The following is a 20,401-nucleotide window of genomic DNA, read 5'->3' as shown; positions in this document are numbered from 1 at the left end:
TCTTTTATGAGAACCCTCTTTCTCAACTGAGGCCTTTTCTTAGATTTTAATCAGAAGAAACTTCCAGATATAAAAAACCAGATATAAAAACGAGATATAAAAAAGTTTGAGGAGTCATCCGTGATTACTGGAATATTTGAGGTGTCTATCAGAGCTTTTATTTTATAATAGAATCTGGGGTCTAATTCAACATTGGGTAAAATAGAGGGTAAAATCAAATGGTTCTCTAATTCTCTTACTTGTACTAAAATGGTGAATTTATATTAATATTTCTTTTACTTGTACTAAAATGTCAAAATTGTCAGTCCTTCAATGTCAATTGCCTAAGCTGCAATTGCCTAAGCTGTATTTATACCAGGGGAGACTAAATATCTCAGAGAAGTGCTTGGAGCCCTTCCTGACTTCTTACTCTCATAACCTGTCAGTTTCCTCCTCCTGCTCTTCTCCCAAAGCTTCTCCCACCTGCTTCTCCTCTCCCATTTCCCGTGTCCCTCATTGGCGTGCAGAAGGCTACAGCAGGCTTGCACTGACTTCTCTGTTCTGTCTTTCCTTTCTAGTACAATCTGCAAACACTGTCTAGTTAATCTTCATAAAATGTTGCTTTCATCACGTCACTCTTCTGTTTAAAAACTTTTGATGGTAGTAGCTAATGTCCACTGAGAACTTACTAAAGCCAGGTGCTGTGCCAACCACTTTACATGCTTTTTAAAATTCAGTCTCCCAGCAAATCTAGGAGGTAGTACTATTGTATCCCAATTTTGTAAAGTAGAAAACTGAGGCTTAGTGAGTAAAAGTAACTGTGTAAAGTCACAGAGCTAATAGATGTCAAAACTATGACTAAAGACTGAACAGTCTAACTTCAGAACCCACGTGCCCAAATAGTTCACCATACTGCCTGGTCGATCATAAGCTACAATTCACACTTTATACCTCAGCAAGCAAAGCCTGTTTCCATCTCATCTCTGCTTTCATATACTGCAATACTCCCTTCAAGGGACCTCTCTTGCCTTACGGAATTTATTCCCTGTGTAGGTCTTATGCTTGTCTGTACTGTATATATTTTATCCTTGCCTACAATACACTTGTTCATCTAAGTCTCAAATATCCTGGAAAGCCCATGTCAATCTTCACTTTCTCCTTAAGATATTTTCCAGCTTTTAGAGATCTGTCCATCCTTTTGTAAGGCTGCCAAGTTCGGCTGGGCATTTTGCACACTACTTAAAGTCACCTGCCGAAGGAGTGAATTGGGGTTGAAATCCAGCCCGAATTCTGTGCCCACGGAGCTATTCACCTGCAAGGTATTTCTTTTATTTTCTTTTGAATCCTTTTGTTTTAGAGAATTTCAATATATACCAAAGAGATGATAACAGTATAATGAAGCCCATGTACCCATCTAAATGCCTTTTTCTAATTTCTACAAAGGTTCTATATTTGTCTGTCCCGGTAAGAAATAAGGGTACACTCAATGAGTAATAAAGAGAGTTTAAAGAAGAGACTATTTACAAAGATATGCATGAGGTTAAAGGAAACAGGCATAAGGTGGTAAAATCACAGACAGGGGCCAAATGACACAGCAACTGCCAAACCAAGGCCCGTAGTCAGGGAGGGAGCCCAGAGAATGGTACCCTGAGCACTCTAGTCTCTCCTTCTGAACTCTGGCTGCTGCCTTCCATTGACTGAATCTAAATGGAAGCCAGCAGCAAAAAAGGACTGCCAGGTTATGCAGTCCCAGGAGATGAAGGACTCAGGAGTTTCTCCTTCAGGGCACAAACCAAGGTGGAGGGATGAACAGTGGGTCTCAGGAGGAATTGAGACATCCAGCACAAGCACCTTTAGGACGGTGGCAGCCCTGCCTCATTGGTATTATTATTATTCTCTTACTGCCTCTACTACTGTTGCTCGAAAGTAGAAAAAAAAAAAACAAAACTCCTTTTCATCTCTTTTGTCCTCCAATTAACATAGTCTTGTATGATATGCTTAAAATTATTCTCCTTCCTGCAGGTAATTTTCCAAGTTCCATAAACCAAAGGCTCTATCTGTCAGCCTCTAAAAGGAGAAATAGAAACATACTGAGAAACTTATATTTCAGCCATCTTTCAGGTATTCAAAACTTATGCATGATGTATTTGTGTAAAAATTGGTTTACCCCTTTTAAATTGTTGGTCCCCCAAATAAGCTCCATGTTTTCATCTATATGTTAAACAAAATTGACTTTACAATATTCAGTAAATAATTAATAATAAAACACAGAGTGCATTGCAAATTCTTTTCCATAAAGCTTCACAGTATTTACTGCCCTAAAAATGTCTTAATTAAAATTTTAAAAAGTCATTGAACTATATCTCTTTATTTTTGCAATTAAGCAGCACTTCTGTGCTAGTATATCTGGTTTACTAATAAATTCTTGTTAGATTCTGAGATTGTCTTCCTGATATAACTTCTAAAATGTGGCATTGGATTGATTATTACTGACATTTGATTGTATGTGCTGATTCCATAAGCTCTACCTAAGTATTAAAGTCCATTGGAATAAATGGCAGCAAGTGCAGGCCAGCCCTTTCTTGGCTCTGAAGTTGAGAGGAGCTGAAAGGTGACCGTCGATTCTAGTGTTGCCCTTCAACATTTTAGACAATGATTCCTGCAACTGTACCTGTGCTGAGTCAGAGGACAGCTTTGTTTCTTTTAGATGCTGTGTGCAGTGCCCGGCTGGCCAAGACTCTTTTATTAGAAGCTGTCTGCGATAGCTTATCTTGAGAAGGCTACCCCTTGGAGTCTGAGCATCCAGGAACAATAAGATACTGCCAAATACCCAGATTCTAACTGTGCCCACTGACGCTCAGCCATTTATAATAAAAATAAGGAATAATACACCTATGTCCTAAAGAACATTTTCTCCTTTTGGTATATTCAAAGGGTAACTTTAGAGAAACTTAAACTGAAAAACACAGTTGAAATGGCTATTGTGTCACTCCAGAGTACATCCTGAGGCCAAATCTATGAATGCCCAGAGTACAGCCTGAAGGATCTATGGAAGCTCAAGTCAACACCAGGACTCATGAGACCGTTTATTTGTTGCCTCTCATATTTGATCTCTTCTTGTAACGATCATGTCCTGCAAGAATGAATGTATCTTTGAGTCCATGATATTCTTCCCGTTATTAGATTTTGCACCAGCCCTTTGGCATGACAACATTCTATTTTTGTGCCCTCACAGTTCTGAGAGGCATGGAAAGTAAGGAGAATGTGGCTACAGACAGCTCAGTTTTTGGGGATAGATGCACATTTCCCTGCAGCAGGGAGAACCCAGAACTGAGGACAAACAGGGGGTCATCATTTATTGATGCTTCATGCTGCAGTGCGGCAAGTCGAAGGCATTCGTGAATAGTCAAGCATAGCTTCCCCAATCTGGTTACTGTCTGTTTTACAAAAGCATGTATAAGAACCAAAACTTGGGCAGTTTTGCAGAATATTTTTCTTCACATCTGCTGTGGCCTGAATGTTTATGTTCCCCCCAAATTCATATGTTGAAAACCTAATGCTCGAGGTGATGGTATTATGAGGTGAGGCCTTTGGGAAGGGATTAGGTCATGAGGGCAGAGCCCTCACGATTGGGATTAGTGTCCTTATAAAAGAGACTCCAGAGAGCTAGACTCTCCCCTTCTGCCACGTGAGGACACAATGAGAAGTCTGTGAGACAGATGAGGGCCCTCTTCTGACCATGCTGATCTTGGACTTCCAGCTTTCAGAACTGTGAGAAATGAATTTCTGTTGCTTATAAGCTACTCAGTCTGTGGTATTTTGCTATGGCAGCCAGAACCGACTAAGACATCTAATTTCATATGGTTGATGTAGGCCTCCTTGATCATGTTGAAATGTTATAGCTGATTAAGGTATAACAGTCCCATGAGAATTTAGGGGGACTGATACAGTTAGCCCTATGGGTGGTTGCATGCTCTGTGCTGGGGCCTTCCCTGGCAAAGTTGACAGCCTCCGTTACTTGAGAGACAAAGACTTGTCACCTGAGAGACAAAGACTTGTCCCTACAGAGGTTCCCTTCCACTGGCCTGCCACGGTGGTGCCCGTCATTGCCACAATTCAAAATTGCTACTTTCAGTTGAGCCAATGTGTCCAGAAAGACCCTATTGATACATCAATGCACTTGCTGGGAGGAGAGATACTGTTAGCTTATCAGTATTTATTATTTCTCGTCATCAACTTAATGTTGGTAGTGTTCTGATGGAAGGAACTGCTTCAGGAAAGAAAGGGACACACAACTCTCAAGATTCAATGGAATTCGAAAGCTGGTAAAGTCCAAGAAGTGAGGTACTTGTAAGGAAAGTTAGCTTGGTGGTGCCCAGTAGGGTTGGCAAAAGTGCAAGTGGAAGCTGGGTCAGGAATGGGGAAACACGGGGTCCCTAGGTGCTGGCCCGGCTTTATTTTCAGGTGCCTGACACGTCCTCTGCTCCTGCCTCCAGGCATACTTAGAAAAGGGTGGACAATGCAGTTTCAATTCTGTTTGCTGCCACAGAGGAGTGCCATTCGATACATGTCTTTAGAGCGATTTCTAATTCTTAGCTACATATTCATTCACTTTCAGCAAATTTAAGAGTTTTGCTAATGGAAGTAGACATAATACTAATACATGTCCAAAATTCAAAAATCTCCAAAGTTTTTTCTGCAATCTATTTGTTATCAAAACTTGATCTGACCTGAAATGAGGCTAATTATAGTCCTTGTTTATCTCACTTAGTATAAATAGTAATATATTATGCAAAATAGTAATATATTTTGCTAATATATTTTGCTGCATTTAATGTGTTTGATTGTGAGTTGCAGCCTTAGACTCCACTAAAAGTACTTTCTAAAGTCTAAAAAATTTATGCTTTGTGATTATTTTCTAAAATCTAAAAACTTAGGAATTCTAAAACATATATGGTCGGTCCCAAGGATCTCAAATAAGGGATTGTGAATCTATGGTATCGATAATCTCTTTTAGAAACTTTCTTAAAATCTAAGTTTTTAAACTTCACACCCATTAGAATGGCTATGATTTTAAAAAACCTCAAAAACGTAAAATAACAAGTACTGTGAAGATGTGGAGTGTAAGTGCTCGTCATTAAGCTTTTGACTGCCAAAGCATCCATTTCAAAAGACATTCATTTTAAAAAAAACAAATGAACAAACATAATGCCAGTTGTATGATGCAGTTACTAGCCAAACAACCTGATAAAAACTAGGCCACCACGATTCATGAAGATCCCTTTTAGAAAGCCCTGGGTAACCTAGACAACTGACCACTTGAGTGACCACACATCTCCTTTCTCAGGCTCTAATTCCAGCTCTTATGCTTTAAATTAACCAATAAAGAGTGAACCCTCGAAACCGTGGGCATCTCACTCTCAGACCCTAATAAAGGTAGAGTCCCAGGTCTGCTCTCTCTCCCTACCCATGACCTCATTGTATGGCCCACAGGCATACCATGCACCCTCCAGATTTATAAGTAATAAATCTTGTTCCTCAAAGTTCCCTCATAGTTTCTTGCTGAAGTGTGTCCTGCGATCATAATAAGAACTGCAAGAGCAAATGCAGCTGTAAATTGTGGCCCCAGTGAGGGAAATGTCTGTAGAACTTGCTATGAGTGATGTGTGACCAGGCCAGCGTAGCAGGCATTACTAACTGAAGGCAATACCATCAATAGGTTTGGAACTGATGGAACACGGAGAAATTGCACTCTTGTGCATTGCTAGAGGGAATGTAAAATGGTGCAGGCACCATGGAAAACACCCTGGCAGTTCCTCAAAAATGTTAAACATAAAATTACCATATCAACCAGCAATTCCATTTCTGGAATTTTCATTCTAAAAGAATTGAATACAAGTACTCGAACTAATATTTGTACACATGTTCATAGCAGCATTATTCACAATAGCCAAAAGGCAGAAGCAACCCAACTGTCCATTGATGAATAAATGGATAAACAAAATGTGGTAAAAAAAAAAATACAATACATTCAGCCTTAAAAGGAAGGAAATTCTGACACATGCTACAACATGGATGAACCTTAAAGACATTATGCTAAGTGAAATAAGCCAGTCACAAAAGGACACACATAGTACAATTCCACTTACATGAGGTACCGGGAGTAGTCAAACTCATGGAGGCAGAAAGTAGAATGTTGGTTGCCAGGGGCTGGGGAAGGAGGAGTGAGGAATTAGTGTTTAATGGTGCGAAGTTTCAGTTGAGGAAGGTGAAAAAGTTCTGTGGGTGAATGGTGGTGATGGTGTATTTAGTGCTACTGAACTGTACACTTCGAAATGGTAAAAAATGGTAAATTGTATGTTATGTATATTTTACTACAATTTAAAAAATCTGTTTTAAGTATAACTGTTCTAAAGTTCTTGATAGAGGTTACTTTTTTCTCCTTCCATTTTTCCTGACTAAGAAGTGAAATTACTTAAAGCATGCTGTGACTTTATGCTTTTAAGTAAATTAATAAATTCTTGAAGACTCTTAAGCTAAAGCTGTCTGTGGCATTAGGAACTTTAAAGAGATGTGACACTGATATGGTCAAAGGCACAGAGACTGACCGAGGATACCTAAGATCTCTCTGGGACCCAGCAGTGTGATTGTGGGCAAATCACTTAGCCACTTTATAGTTATACTTTTATATTGATATAAATATCACCTTATTTGTTTCATAAGTTGCCATGTTGAGTGAAGGTATATCAAAATGCTTGAAAATTTAACACACTATGCAATTTGAATGCATTCTTATGAAAATTAAGTTGTTAACATGGCTCCCTCAGATGCCAAACTTGTTTCTTAGGACGGGCTGACAGCAGCAGAATTTGGAGCTTTAAAGTGTGAGTTCATGTACAGAAGAATGATTTTTTGTGGCTTTCCTCCAGCTGGAGAATGTGTGGCAGGAAATGATTTGGGAACTCTTGGAGGACACACAGCTCATTGGTCGCAGCAATGAGCAGAAGCTAAATTCTTTGACTTGGCCTCTTAACTCACTGGCAGGGGTCCCCCAAACCCATCCTTTCCTGGTAGAACTGGAGTCAGCAAACTACAGCGCAGCTAGGAAAGAAGACTCATGAGGCGGGTGTCAGGGCAGCAGCAGGCTTCTTTCCTCTTATTCGTAGCCACATTTTCCACCACCTCCAGGAAGTGCATGCCGTGTCCCTCCCTCTCCCTCAGGACTGTCAGCCTTCAGGGGTCGTGGGTCCTGACTGTGCCACAGAAGGGAAGTGGGCGTTCAGGAACGCAGGGTTTGACAGTTTCCAGTTCTCTTCCCAGACAGATTTCCCACCTTTTCGAGGTGTTTCCCAGCTGGGTATACATGGAGTATCTGACAGTTCTTTAAAATGCAGCTAGAGTGCTTTGGGACATATTTCACAATCAGACTAAAACAATATTGTCCTGCCAGATCTACCAAGTCACTATCTTTGACAACTTTCTCATCACCATGCATCATTTCGTCCCTCTTCCATCTGCTCAAAATTACCCAGTCGCGACTTGCTATTTTCTTTGCTTGGTCAGTCCACTCAGTGACTGATCTATTTTCTATATATTTTTTTTACTTTCCCGTTTCTTACAATTTACTGTATTTACCTCCTGGCCTCAGGTAGAATTTCCTTGGGGACAGAGTTATTTCTGAGGGTCAGGTACCTTAAAAGATGGCCGAGGCTCCCTGCAAAAGCACTGTTTCCAGTAGATCCAATGAATTCTCGTCCCTCATTGTCTCCTCCCAGGGGGCATTTTTAAAAAAGGACACAGTGACAGCTAAAGACTGGCTTACAAGGAGCAGAAGTGGAAAGCTGTTTGCCAATTTTGTGGGGGAGAGGGAGGAGTCTGAAAATAACTGACTGAAGAAACTCGAAAACTCTGAAATATGTATGTTCTGTCATGAAATCCACATGCTATTGGGACTTGCCTCTCAGTCTGGCTTTCATTTACATTCTTCTATACTCTCCCATCATCTCCTATACTCTCCTTTCCTTTTTAGCTCCTATGGGATTAGAAAAAGGATCCCCATGAAGAGAAGACAATCCTCAAGGAAGATATAGATGGTGTAATTTGACAAGGCTATGTCCTCAAAAAGCAACAACCTGTCTCTATAGAAGCAAGAGGGAGGAGCCAATGTGAGCACCATGAGGGCTTTATTTTTTGCTGCCTGACAAAGTTCTAACCCGTATATGCTAACCATATAAAAGTTTTATTTTTTTCTGAGCCTATGCTTTCCTGCCTCCCATCTAATAATTCTTCTCTAGCTTTTGTGAAGACAGCTCATTACAGCCACCCAGCTGCCCAGAACGCCTTTCTCAGGGGTGACGGATGGCATCAAGCATACTTGTAGGGTCTCCAGGTTCACTCTGGGAACTTTAGGACACCTAGATTTGTAATCTGCCCTACGACTTTTTAATTTTTTCCCTTTGGCCTTCTTGATTATTATCGATTTTCCTCCCTTATTTACTAGTGTTCTTTCAAATTCTATTTGTCCAAGTTGAGTCAGAGTGTTGCCCTGTCCTCCCAAAACGTTGCTTAGCTAAGTGAGAAATGAGAGAAGTGGAAGTTACGCTTGCAAACTCACGCTCTTGCTGGTCATTGAAGATGCATCCTAAGCTGCCTTTCTTGGGTGAGAGACACTGCCATGAATTCTGAGGAAAAGCCTTTATTAGCTATTCTGATAAAATAGAATGTGATTCTTTGTACTAACTACTATGGACTGAATTTTTGTGCCCCCCACCAAGATCCTTATGTTGAAGCCCCAGCCCCCAAAGTGATGGCATTTTGAAGTGGGGCCTTTGGGAGGTCATTAGGTTTAATAAGGCTATGAGAGTGGAGCGTTTATGATGGGATTAGTGCTCTTACATGCAAAAGAAGAGATCAGAGCTGCTCCTGCCCAGTCATTTAAGGGCACAGAGAGGAAGTGACTGTCCACAAGCCAGGAAAGGTGCCGTCCCCAGAACCCAACCCTGCTGGCACCCTGATCTTGGACTTCTAACCTCCAGACTATAAGAAATAAATTTCTTTTTCAGCTACCTAGTCTACAGGATTTTTGTTACAGCAGCCTGAGTTGACTAAGCCACTAATTGAATCAAGTACCGATCAGAGATTCGAAGTATCCATCCATGGCCCACAGGGCATCCCATTTGAGACAAGAGGTTTGTATGAACAATATCTTGCAATTGTGAAGGCTGTGCTTTATTTCCAACCTAAAATTTTCTTTTGATGTGTAAAGCCTAAGCAATTCATTGTCGAGATGACTTCGACCTGGCCTGTGCTCCAACTCTCCCTAGTGTGTAATTTTATAACTGAACCATGTGACTCCCGGTCCAGTTGCTGTTGTTTTCAGTATGAGAAAAGCCCCATTAAGTGTACAGCTGCAACTTACTGGATTTCATTAACCAATGTCACCATAAAAAATAAATAAATTAATTTTTTTTTAAAAAAAGAGAGAAAAGTCCAATTAAAGAGAACAAGGGTATCCATGAAGACAAAGAGAAAACAACAAATTGTAATATGCTCCTTAAGGAACAAAAAGAGGAATATTTACATGTTAATAGGAGCTTAAAGTAGGGCTGCTGGATAAAATACAGGACTACGGGTTCAACCTTAATTTCAGATAAACAATAAATCATTTTTTTTTTTTTTTTAGTATCAGTGTATTCCATTTGAGTCTGGTGTTTTATGTGCTAAATCTGGCAAATTCTGCCGCAGATCTTTGCTACTCAAAGTATGGACCCCAGAGCAGCAACAGCTGCAGCCCCTGGAAGCTTGTTAGAAATGCAGAATCTCAGGTCCTACCCCAGACTATCGAATCCGAATCTGCATTTTAAACAAGATGCCTGAGAATTTAGTCTGCGCGTTAATGTTTGAGAAGAATTATTTTAGAGTTTACAACCTATTTTCATAGACATTATTGCAATAGTTTTCACACTGTCCCAATAAATTGGAAAAGAAGGGAAGCAAGAAAAGAGTCCTCTTGATGGACCATAAAGAAGTCATTTTGATTTCAGAAATGTTTCAATGTAAAATAGGTAGATTTCTGAATCAAGAAAGCATGATAAAGAGCTACGGAGTAGAATTCAGAAAATAATCAGGAGAAATAAGGGTGATGGAAGCCTGATCAGATACTTAGATCGATAAAAGGGCTGCAGGAGTAGATCTGAACCGAAGAATGTGGCTGAAGGAGTCTGCTGGATAAAACATAAAGAAAGAGAGGAAGAAATGCCTGGGTAATCAGCGATCTCCTCCCACAGGCTCGAGTGTAAAAACTTCAGACTGCGACACTCCATCCATGCTAGAAAGCATCTCTGTTCTACATCCATTAACCTGCTGGTAGAGTTAAAAAAAAAAGGGTGCTGGTTCTTTTATTTCACATGAATAAGAATAATCCTTCCTTCCTTCCTTCCTTCCTTCCTTCCTTCCTTCCTTCCTTCCTTTTTTTAACAAGCATTCTTAAATAGTTAAGGCTTATCATCTGAAAATCCATACTTCAAAAGTAGGAAAAAATAGGTCATCACCTGCATTACAAATGTATTTTTCAACTTACAAAATAGTTAAGCAAAATTTCTTTAAATGAAAAACTCTTTTTGTGTTTCTAGATCAATTGATATTTGAATGAGAAGAAATCTTCAATTAAATTTAATTCAATAAGTCCTTATTCACTATCTCCTTACTATGCTATTAAAAAAAGTTTTAATATTAAAAGTCCATTCCAGAAGAAGAGCCAAACAAACTAACTAACTAGCTAACTAACTAACTAACTAACTAACTAACTAACTAACTAACTAAAAGAAACCATGAGATTCTAATTTTCCAATGGGAATATAATTCAAATTACAAACATTTGACAGCCTCTTCTTTTTAATAATACACTGAATTAAATTCTAGAATGTTCTTGCAAATGGTTTTAATTGCATTAAATCTGATGGTTTTCCTCACCTGCATAAAATCCTCCAATGGCTTCCCATGGACTTCAGGATAAAATTCAAATCTTGTCCCTCCTAATTCAGGTGCTTCTGCACCAATGTGATACTTTCCCAAGCTACAGTCCAACTGTTTGGTACCTGGAGATCCGAATCCACTCTCCTCTTTCCAGTCACTGTGTCTTTTCATGTGTTGACAGACAACATTGCCATGTTATAGCATTTAATTCACAGAGCCTTGCACAGTATCTGGACAGAGGGATTGCTTAAAAATGTTGCTGATGAACTGATGGATTGAGTGAATGAATGTAGATCCACTAAATCGTTTTACAGAGCTAAGGATCTGTTTTATTCATTCTCCTTACATGGGAAGGGCCATATTTAGCTGTCATTTTAGAGGCAGATTTTGAAGTAAAAAGACTACTGGGCTAGGATTTGGGAGATTTCAGTTCTCACCCTTGTTGGCTGGGTAACCTTAGACTCATCCTTTATCCTGTCTGCATCCCTAATCTGTACAAAGAGGAACTTGGCTCAACCATTCCAGTCACCTCTTGCTCTAACTTCAATGGTCTTTACCTTCCCATTTGTTTTCTTGATGGAGTGTAGTCTCCTCCCCATCCCTGCCAGAAACCATTCTTTGTATTTCCTTTTGTAAGAAATTGTATATGCGCCAATATCCAGCAACCTGTGTAATCATCCATGGGAATGTAGTTCAAAACACAGCCTTCATTTTAGCCAAGGCTGAAAGGTAAACACAGATGGGCAAGAGAGCAGCTCGAAAAATCAACCACTTTATTCATTAGGCCATCTGGTCATCCGTTACGGTGGCTTTCTGTACAGTAATTAGGAAAAGACACATTAGAGGCCGTTAAATCACAGCTGAATTTGCTGGCCAAAGGTCTCCTTTCTAAAAGGCTCGACACCAGTAAATTATGAGGCATTTTTGAGGGATGTGTCATTGATATCGTGAATATCTTTCTGTACCTCATGATCTAATATATGGATATCGATATTTTGGGGCACCTTGAAATGTTACAGCTCTTTCTATAGCTGTCTAGTTTTCACCTTGCTAAGCTTTCCCTAGCATGGCTAATAATATATCATTACCAATAAATGTTAAAAAATGCAACTCAGCAGTGTAAGAAATAACATCTAATGAGCACCTCTGCTTACCTTCTGCAGTTTCTTCTGAACTTAATATCCACTTATCTTCTTTTGATGACAGCTGCTTCATATGCTTGGGATCGCCCAGTAAAGCCCCAGAACAGACTCTCCCCTCTTAGCTTCTCCACCTGCTGGTCAGTCTCCAAAGACTCCTGGAAGCCAGCTTACCAGCTGCTCTACCCACCTGTCTCGCTGCTGGGAAAGGTTCCTGCAGACTTCTCTCCTGGTGTCCTGCCCTGCTTGCCAACCCCCCAGCTAGTTCCCCCCATCCAACTTCTCCACCCTGTGAAAACTCAGGCCAAGTTCATTTCTGGGCTGAATTAAAAAATTCAGAAATTCCATATCAAGTGGCGGTAGCACTGGGCAGCAGAACAGCAGGATGAAAACAACCACTTCTCATCATAAAATTCCAATGGGACCTTCCAAGGCACAGGACCTGTGAGAATGCTTTCCTGGTTGTCTTTCAGTGTTTTGTTTTTCCCTTACCCTTCCAATAAGCACTTCAAAACATTTTTTTCTCCAAGGGTGAAAAAAATTAGTTGAATTTTCACTTCCTGTTTAATTTGTGATGGAAGAAAACAGTAAGCCTTGCAAATTGAACTGTGAATAAAAATAGTTCAGCTATCTTAAAGTGATTAAGTGAACATAAAAGGCTCTCTGTGATCTCAGGACATCAGTAACCTGGCATCTGTCACCATTCCTCCATCCTCATCCAGAGGAGAGGCATTCAGAACAAGGATTCCACGCTTAATGGCACCTTGAGAGTAAGTTCTCCCAGGTGCTCGTCAAACCTGTCACTCTGAACAGCTGTCGCTAAGTGACGACTTGTCCCTCCACCCTCCATTGCTTTTTGCATAAACAGGTCTGCAAAGTTGTGCCAGGAGAGCCTTCCAGGCTGGATGTACGAAGCCCTGACGGTAAGAACAGCGAGTCACCCCTCACCTGGCTTTGCTGTGCCCGTTCCAGCACTCCTCTTCGTTGGACGTGCCCGCTGTCACGCTCTCATCCTTGCAGATGGTGTAGGGCAACGCCGACCAGACCTTTTTAGAGAGCTTCAGTTTCTCTTTTATGTCTGTGACCTGATCAAGAAAGCAAGGAAAGACAGTGAATATTCTCCCCAAGCCTTGTCCATTTCTACACAAGGACACAAGGCAGGTGATGGTTAGAGAATCTGAAATAGGGGTAGCACAAACTCTTTATCGGTTTTAAGAGAGAGACAGGATTTATTGTCCAGGAAAACCTCGCTTCCTCCTCCCTCAATCTGCATCTAGTTTCTGGCAGAGAGTTCTCAGGTAATTGGCTTTTTGTTTTCCATATTTTGTATCCTCCCATCCTTTGAATTAAAAACTTATGAAGCATCTCAACTGGCTTTGGGTTCCTCTTCAGCTGAGAGACATAGGTATGCCCTACTGCAAACGCCCTAAATATATTCTTTAGGATTCATTGCCTGGATGTCAGATAAATGCACATAAACAATGTACCAAAAAACAAAACACTTTCCCCGATGATCTGTCTGTTTCTGCAAGAATACATATTGTCACTAATTCAGCTGCTGGTTACCTCAGCTCTTGACTTATTGACAGGCCCATACAGCACACACCTGGATGGTTAGCAACAACCCAAACCTATTTAAAAACCTCTAGCTCCAGAGAGAAAACAGTCATTCCAAATACAGGTAATTGTAAAATCTACAGCCCTTTGGATATATGGCCGGGAAAAGCTTAGCAATACCATCTTTAGTGTTTTCAGGCTCAGCACTGACATCCACACGGGGAAAGTGTAGAGAGAGCGATTCAGTAGCATTTTGGTTCCATAATTAACATCTAGGTTCACACAGTCACAACCTTGTTTTCCTGTTCTGCCTACATGAATACTGAGAAAATCTACGGATGGTTGAAATGCATCTGTTGTAGGTTGAATTATGTCCCCCCAAATTTATATCTAACCCTCAGTACCTCAGAATGTGACTTTATTTGGAGATATGGTCTTCACAGAGCTCAGAAAGCTTAAAATGAGGTCAGTAGGGTCCCCAACCCCAAAAGCCTGGTGTTCTTACAAAAAGGGGAAACTTGGGCACAGAGACATGAATAGAGGGAAATGATGTGAAGAGACACACGAAAGAGACACTCTGTATAAGCCGAGGAGAGAGGCCTGGGAAAGATCCTTTCTCACAGTCCTCAGAAGGAACTAAACCTGCCAACACCTTGATTTTGAACTTCTGACATCCAGAAGTGATAGAGAACAAATTTCTGTGGTTTAAGCCACTGAGATTTAACAGCATTATTGTACATTTGAGATCAATACCCTTTGGGCAAAAAATATTCTATGTCTACTGTGGGTGGAATATAGATTTGAGAAAAAAATTCCAAAGATCTTTTGCCAGGTTTAAGAGTGAACACAAAGAAATAAAAGAACTCTGATATTTTATTTTGGCTCTAGTCAGGCTGCTCCATAGTTCCAGGATTATAGTCTTTGGCCCCTGCTTAATTGTGACGCTGAACATGACAGAGGCTTCAGTACTGGGAAATGTCTACTCACCCATAAAGTGCTGAAGAGGACCAGAATGCGGAATTAGACAACTGGTACCTATCTTTGAATCATGTATGATGTTACTTTTGTTTTAGAGTGTGAATCGCGCCACCCCCTCCCCGCCCCCGCCCCAAGAGTTATGACATTCCAAGAAGTGGCTTACACACAGGAAATGCTTAGGGTAGCTTGAAACCTACACTCTGATTTCCTCCATCTTTGGTCTATAGGCTTGCTCCCTGGCTTTATATATATAGAGAACAAATTTCTGTGGTTTAAGCCACTGAGATTTAACAGCATTATTGTACATTTGAGATATGTGCTATTTCCATCCAGACATGGATGTACAATCTCTGTTTATCAATTATAAAAAACTAAACCCATCAAACATCAACTAATAAATGTTGAAAGAACGATAGTGAGAAAAAAATCGCCATTCCGCAACAATTATAGCAATAATTGATCTCAACAAGTATCATCAGTAGACACTGAACTGTGTCCCCATGAAAAGATTTTGGAGTCCTAACCACCAGTACTTGTGAACGTGATCTTATTTGGAAATGCGGTCATTGCTGCAGATGGTCAAGTTAAAAATGGGGTCATTTGGGTGGGTCCTAATCCAATATGACTTTGTCCTTATAAAAAGGGAAAATTGGGACACAAAGACAGAGATATCCAAGGAGAAGACTGTGCGAAGGCAGAATTGGGCTGATGCATCTCAAGCCAAGGAACACCAAGGATTGCCAACAAATCACCTGGAGCAGACTCTGCTTCACAGTTCTCAGAAGAAACCAGCCCTCCTAACCCCTGGATCTTAGATGTCCAGCCTCCACATCGTGCAACATCACATTTCTGTGCTGTAGGCCACCCAGCTGGTGGTACTTTGTTGTAGCAGCCTAGCAAACTAGTACAAATGCAAAAAAAGTTGAGTCAAAGTTTGATAGGGAACAGGATATTTACACAATTTCACAGTATACCCCACAGATTACTTATTGTTATAAAAGGAAAACTGGTCATTTTACACTGCAGAAACTTGGCAGGCCCCCACCTTAACCAAGTGATCAAAGTAACTGGACAAATCGATATCATGCACCTCCTGACATGATGTAACAAGAAGGACCTATCATTTATGTAGTCAAATTCATAACCTGAATCCAATCATGAGGACACATCAAACAAACCCTAACTGAGAGATATGCTATAAAACAATTGGCCTGTACTCCTCAAAATGTCAGTCATAAAAGATAAAGAAAGGCCAAAGAGTTCTTCCCAATTAAGGAAAATAAAAGACATGGCATCCTGATGATTGGTTCTGAATTGGGTGCTAGCTCAGAGAAATAACTGCCATAAAGGACATTATTGAGATATTTGGCAAAATTTGAATACTAACTCTCTATTAAGTAATGCTATTGTATCAGTGTTAAATTTTCTGAATGTGAAATACTGTGGTAATGTAGAAGAATGTCATGTTCTTAGAAAAGAGATGCCAAAGTATTTAGAATTAAAGGGTTATGATTTTGACAACTTACTCTAGAATGATTCAGGAGGAATGATGATAATAATAATAATGAATAATAATAATATAGATGTATAAAGAGAGAAAAAGCAAGTGTGGCACATTTTAAATAATTGGTGAATCTAGATGGAGGTGTACAATTTTTTCAAACAATGCATTTTTGGGGTAAGTTTGAGTTTTTTTCAAAATAAATTGTCAAAAAATCCATCACACTTGACTTGATTGGCAGGGTGACTTTTTGGTGCTCCTAAACTCTATTCTGGGCTACCACCTTTAGGCCACTCATTCTCACTGTTCTCAAAAAATCAGGTGTTATAGATTCAAAACTAACTCAGAAAATTATCCCCAGCTTCAGGACAGAAATACTGTAAAGTTTATTCCATTCCAAAATAAAGTACACCAAGAATGAGCATCATTCTGCCTATTTCACATGAAAATCGCAACTTTATGCTGAGCGAATCTGAACCAAATATACACATTTTAAGACACAGAGAATGAATAAAATCACCTGATGTTTCACAGATATCTCCTCTTTCAATATTTGCAAAATTCAACTGTATATGTTGTGCTGCTGATTCTTTAAATCAGACTCAAGCATTGTTTCTCTGAAGGTGCATCCTCTGGGCCCTTTCAAACTTCAAACTTACCCCCAAAATGCATTGTTTGAAAAAATTGTACACCTCCATCTAGATTCACCAATTATTTAAAATGTGCCACACTTGCTTTTTCTCTCTTTATACATCAACTTTCTACGTTCCACAGAACCCTGTTCATGATTCTTAGTACTGATCACTCCAAACTTATAACCAACTTACTTTTCTCATTCTCTTTTAGATTACATGCTTCTTGATGCAAGGACAAGGTTCTAATTAGTCTTTATCCTTGGTGCTTAGTATGCGTCAAGTAACCTATGATCTCTGTTTGCCTGGGACATAGGGATTGCAGAACACTGAACTTTTAGTGCTAAAACTAGAAAGTCCTGGGCAAATCAGGATGAGTTGGTCACACAAGTTTCTGCACACATTAGGTGCTCAATAAGTGTTGATTGAGAAAATAGATTTAGTTGTCCCATTCTATTACCAGGTCATAGACAAAATAGTTGGGGTCACTCAGTGTGTGTCCTTATCTCAAAAGGGGTGACAGGAGTGGCTGTGCAGCTGTATCCAGCTGAGTGAGGAGTATGTGGGTCCCCTCCGATGATTCACCACAGCACATTTTATAATCAGGCTGTGTTCACCTTGGCATTTCAGTAGCCAGGCATTTTCACTGTGCAAGGGAAGGAGATAATGGCAAAGAAGCAGTGAGAGATGTAAATGCTGTTTTAACATTCTGCACAGCAACACCGACTAATTCCCTTTCTGGCTCGGATGGTGATGATGCAGGCAGCCAGAAAAAAAAAAAAAAACGGACACTATTAGCCAGTGGAGAGGAGCATGCTTTTGATTCTAAGGAGCATCTGAATGCCTGCAGTTTATTTTTCAGTACAAGAAAAATTTTCAATTCTCACACAGCTTAGAAATATTTTCTCCTATTTATGTTCCTGAATAATATAAGTGACTACTTTGCTGTAGCTCCAAACTGAGTTATTATTTTTTTTCCTGGAAACTGATATACACACAAATAGTGAGCTAAGCTTTATGTCAATAAGCATGCTTAGTGCAAAAATCTTGACAACAACTATGAGTCCTAATTCATTAATGATGCAAATCCGTTGGGATCAAATGTGAGATTGACAACAATTTCTTTTCTGTTTCCCAAATGAGTTATTTTAGCACAAATTAACTTTGTCCAATAGTTGCAAATTATATTTATGATTTTTCCAATATTTTATACTCCATCATTAAATACTGCAATACTAGTAATAACGGAATATTAAATATTTTTCATTTATGCCATTGAGAGATCCTGAAAGTTAAACAATTACTTCTGTTATGTCATAGGACTCTGACCCAAATAAATGCTCTTGGGGTCCGTATGGAAAACATGAGCCCTCTTTTATAATTTATCTAGATTTCTTTCTAATTTCTGACAATTTCAAACACTGGCTTTGGTAGAAACATACACTCTTAGTTTAAGGTCTATAAAGGGTCCTGAACACTTGCCTGCAGGAAGACAGTGGTATCATTTTCATTCTCATTCTTACAGAATTGTACAATTAGACAAAAGAGGGAGGGGCTGACAAAGTGGAATAATTGCTAAAAACAAAGGGATTAGCAAAAACAAAGAGCAGAAAGGCCTGTCCAAGTACTGTTTTCTGACTTCATTTAAAAAGTAATCTTGTCACAAATATTTAACCTGAATTTCATCAAGATACTGATTTGACAACTTCCAGTTCACAGGAAATACTGGGGACAGAGGCACAAACTAAGGAACATCATAAACAAATGAACAGCCACACCCAATGTATGGCATATTATATGACAACTGACTTTGACTCTTCAAAAGTGAGGTTGGAAAGAATGAAGACTGTTGTAAATGAGGAGACTCTAAAAGCATAACAAACCAAATGCTATTAATTAACTGAATCTTGGATTTGGAGGTGCATACCCAGCTATAGGAGAGAGTTTTGAGGTAATTGGAGAATTCTATTATTAAGTAGATAGTAGATGATATAATTGAATTAATGTTAATGTTCTTATATGTAATCATGGTATTATGATTGTATAGGAGACTGTCCTTGCTTTTAGGAGATTCATGCTAAGATATTTAGGTATAAAGTATTATTTTGTTTTCTACTTACTTGAAAATAGCAAACAAAAGTCAACCATTACTGAGCCTACACAAGAGGTATATGAATGTTTATTTTATTATTTTTTTCAACCAGTTCAGTATTTTGAAAAAGTTAAACATAATGAAAATTTTTGGGGAAAATGAGACTGTTGTCAAGGCACATCGTGTTTAAGAGCTTTGCTAGACTTAGTCCAAGTCAGTAATTGACTCAAAGTAATTGGGGCTAACTGTGAGCTGTCGTTGAGCTAAGACACATGTTCTTTTTAAAAAAATTAATCAATTTAAAAAATGCATTTATCAGTTATACTTCACATACATCATATATTAGTTTCAGGTGTACACCATAGTGATTAGACATTTATATAACCTATGATGTGCTCACTCTAAGTCTAGTACCCATCTGACACCATACATAGTTATTATAATATTATTGACTATATTCCCTATTACGTCCCCATGACTATTTTTGTAACTGGAAATTTGTACCTCTTACTCCTTTCACCTTTTTACTGAACTCCCAATCCCCCTCCCATCTGGTGACCATCAATTTGTTCTCTATATCTATGAGTTTGTTTCTGTTTTGTTTATTTATTTTGTATTTTAGATTCTACACATAAGAGATATCATATGGCATTTGTCTTTCTTTGTCTGACTTATTTCACTTAGCATAATACCCTCTAGGTCTATCCATGTTGTTGCAAATGATAATATTTCATTCTTTTTTAAAGTTGAGTAATGTTTCATTATATATATATCCCATCTTCTTTATCCATTTGTCTATCGATGTACACAGGTTGCTTCCATATCTTGGCCATTGTAAATAATGTTGCAATGAACATAGGGGTCTATATGTCATTTCGAATTAGTGTTTTGGATTGCTTTGGATAAATACCCAGAAGTAGAATTACTGGGTCATGTGACAACTCTATTTTTGAGTTTTTAGGGAACCTCTATACTGTTTCCTAAAGTCCCACCAACAGTGCACGAGTGTTCCCTTTTCTTCACATCCTTGCCAACACTATTTGTTGACTTATTGATGGATGATAGCCATTCTGACAGATGTGAGGTGATATTTCATTGTGGTTTTAATTTTCATTTCCCTGATGATTAGTGATGTTGAGCATCTTTTCATACTTCAATTGTGAGGCACTCACATTCAATCTTCACAACCTTGTCTGTGCTGAAGTATTATCATTATACCCTTTTTGAAACTGGGAAATGAGGACTTAGAGAGGTGAAAAAACTTGCCATGCACCTAGTAAATGGTGGACATGAGATTCAAATTTAAATATAGACTTCAGAATCGTTACTCTTAACCATAAAGCTTGACAGTCATGGTCTTTGAAGAGTGTGCTGGGTTGGTGGTGGTGGTGGAGGTGTATCTACATCCCTGGGGGTGTGGAATACCATTCAATGTGATTTAAGACAAAAACATTAACATTTCTATTTTTATTTTTTAAATATAAAAATGTAAGAGGAATTAAGCTTTTCTAATATTTAATCTATCTACAGATTTATATGCCTCTTAATC

General features: G+C 39.1%; 1 protein-coding gene across 1 annotated transcript in view; it reads right to left on the bottom strand.

The window, feature by feature from the left end:
- The window catches only part of GPC6 (glypican 6), a 982,218-nt gene that overhangs the window by 7,003 nt on the left and 954,814 nt on the right, over positions 1 to 20,401 (bottom strand). The window contains exon 7 of the mRNA XM_015590907.2: positions 13,041 to 13,177. Coding sequence (XP_015446393.1) covers positions 13,041 to 13,177 — 137 coding nt within the window. The remainder of the gene's footprint in view (positions 1 to 13,040; positions 13,178 to 20,401) is intronic.

The sequence above is a fragment of the Pteropus alecto genome, unplaced genomic scaffold (genome assembly GCF_000325575.1).
Source record: "Pteropus alecto unplaced genomic scaffold, ASM32557v1 scaffold72, whole genome shotgun sequence".
Classification (NCBI taxonomy): domain Eukaryota; kingdom Metazoa; phylum Chordata; class Mammalia; order Chiroptera; family Pteropodidae; genus Pteropus; species Pteropus alecto.
This window is presented reverse-complemented; position numbering and strand designations above follow the sequence as displayed.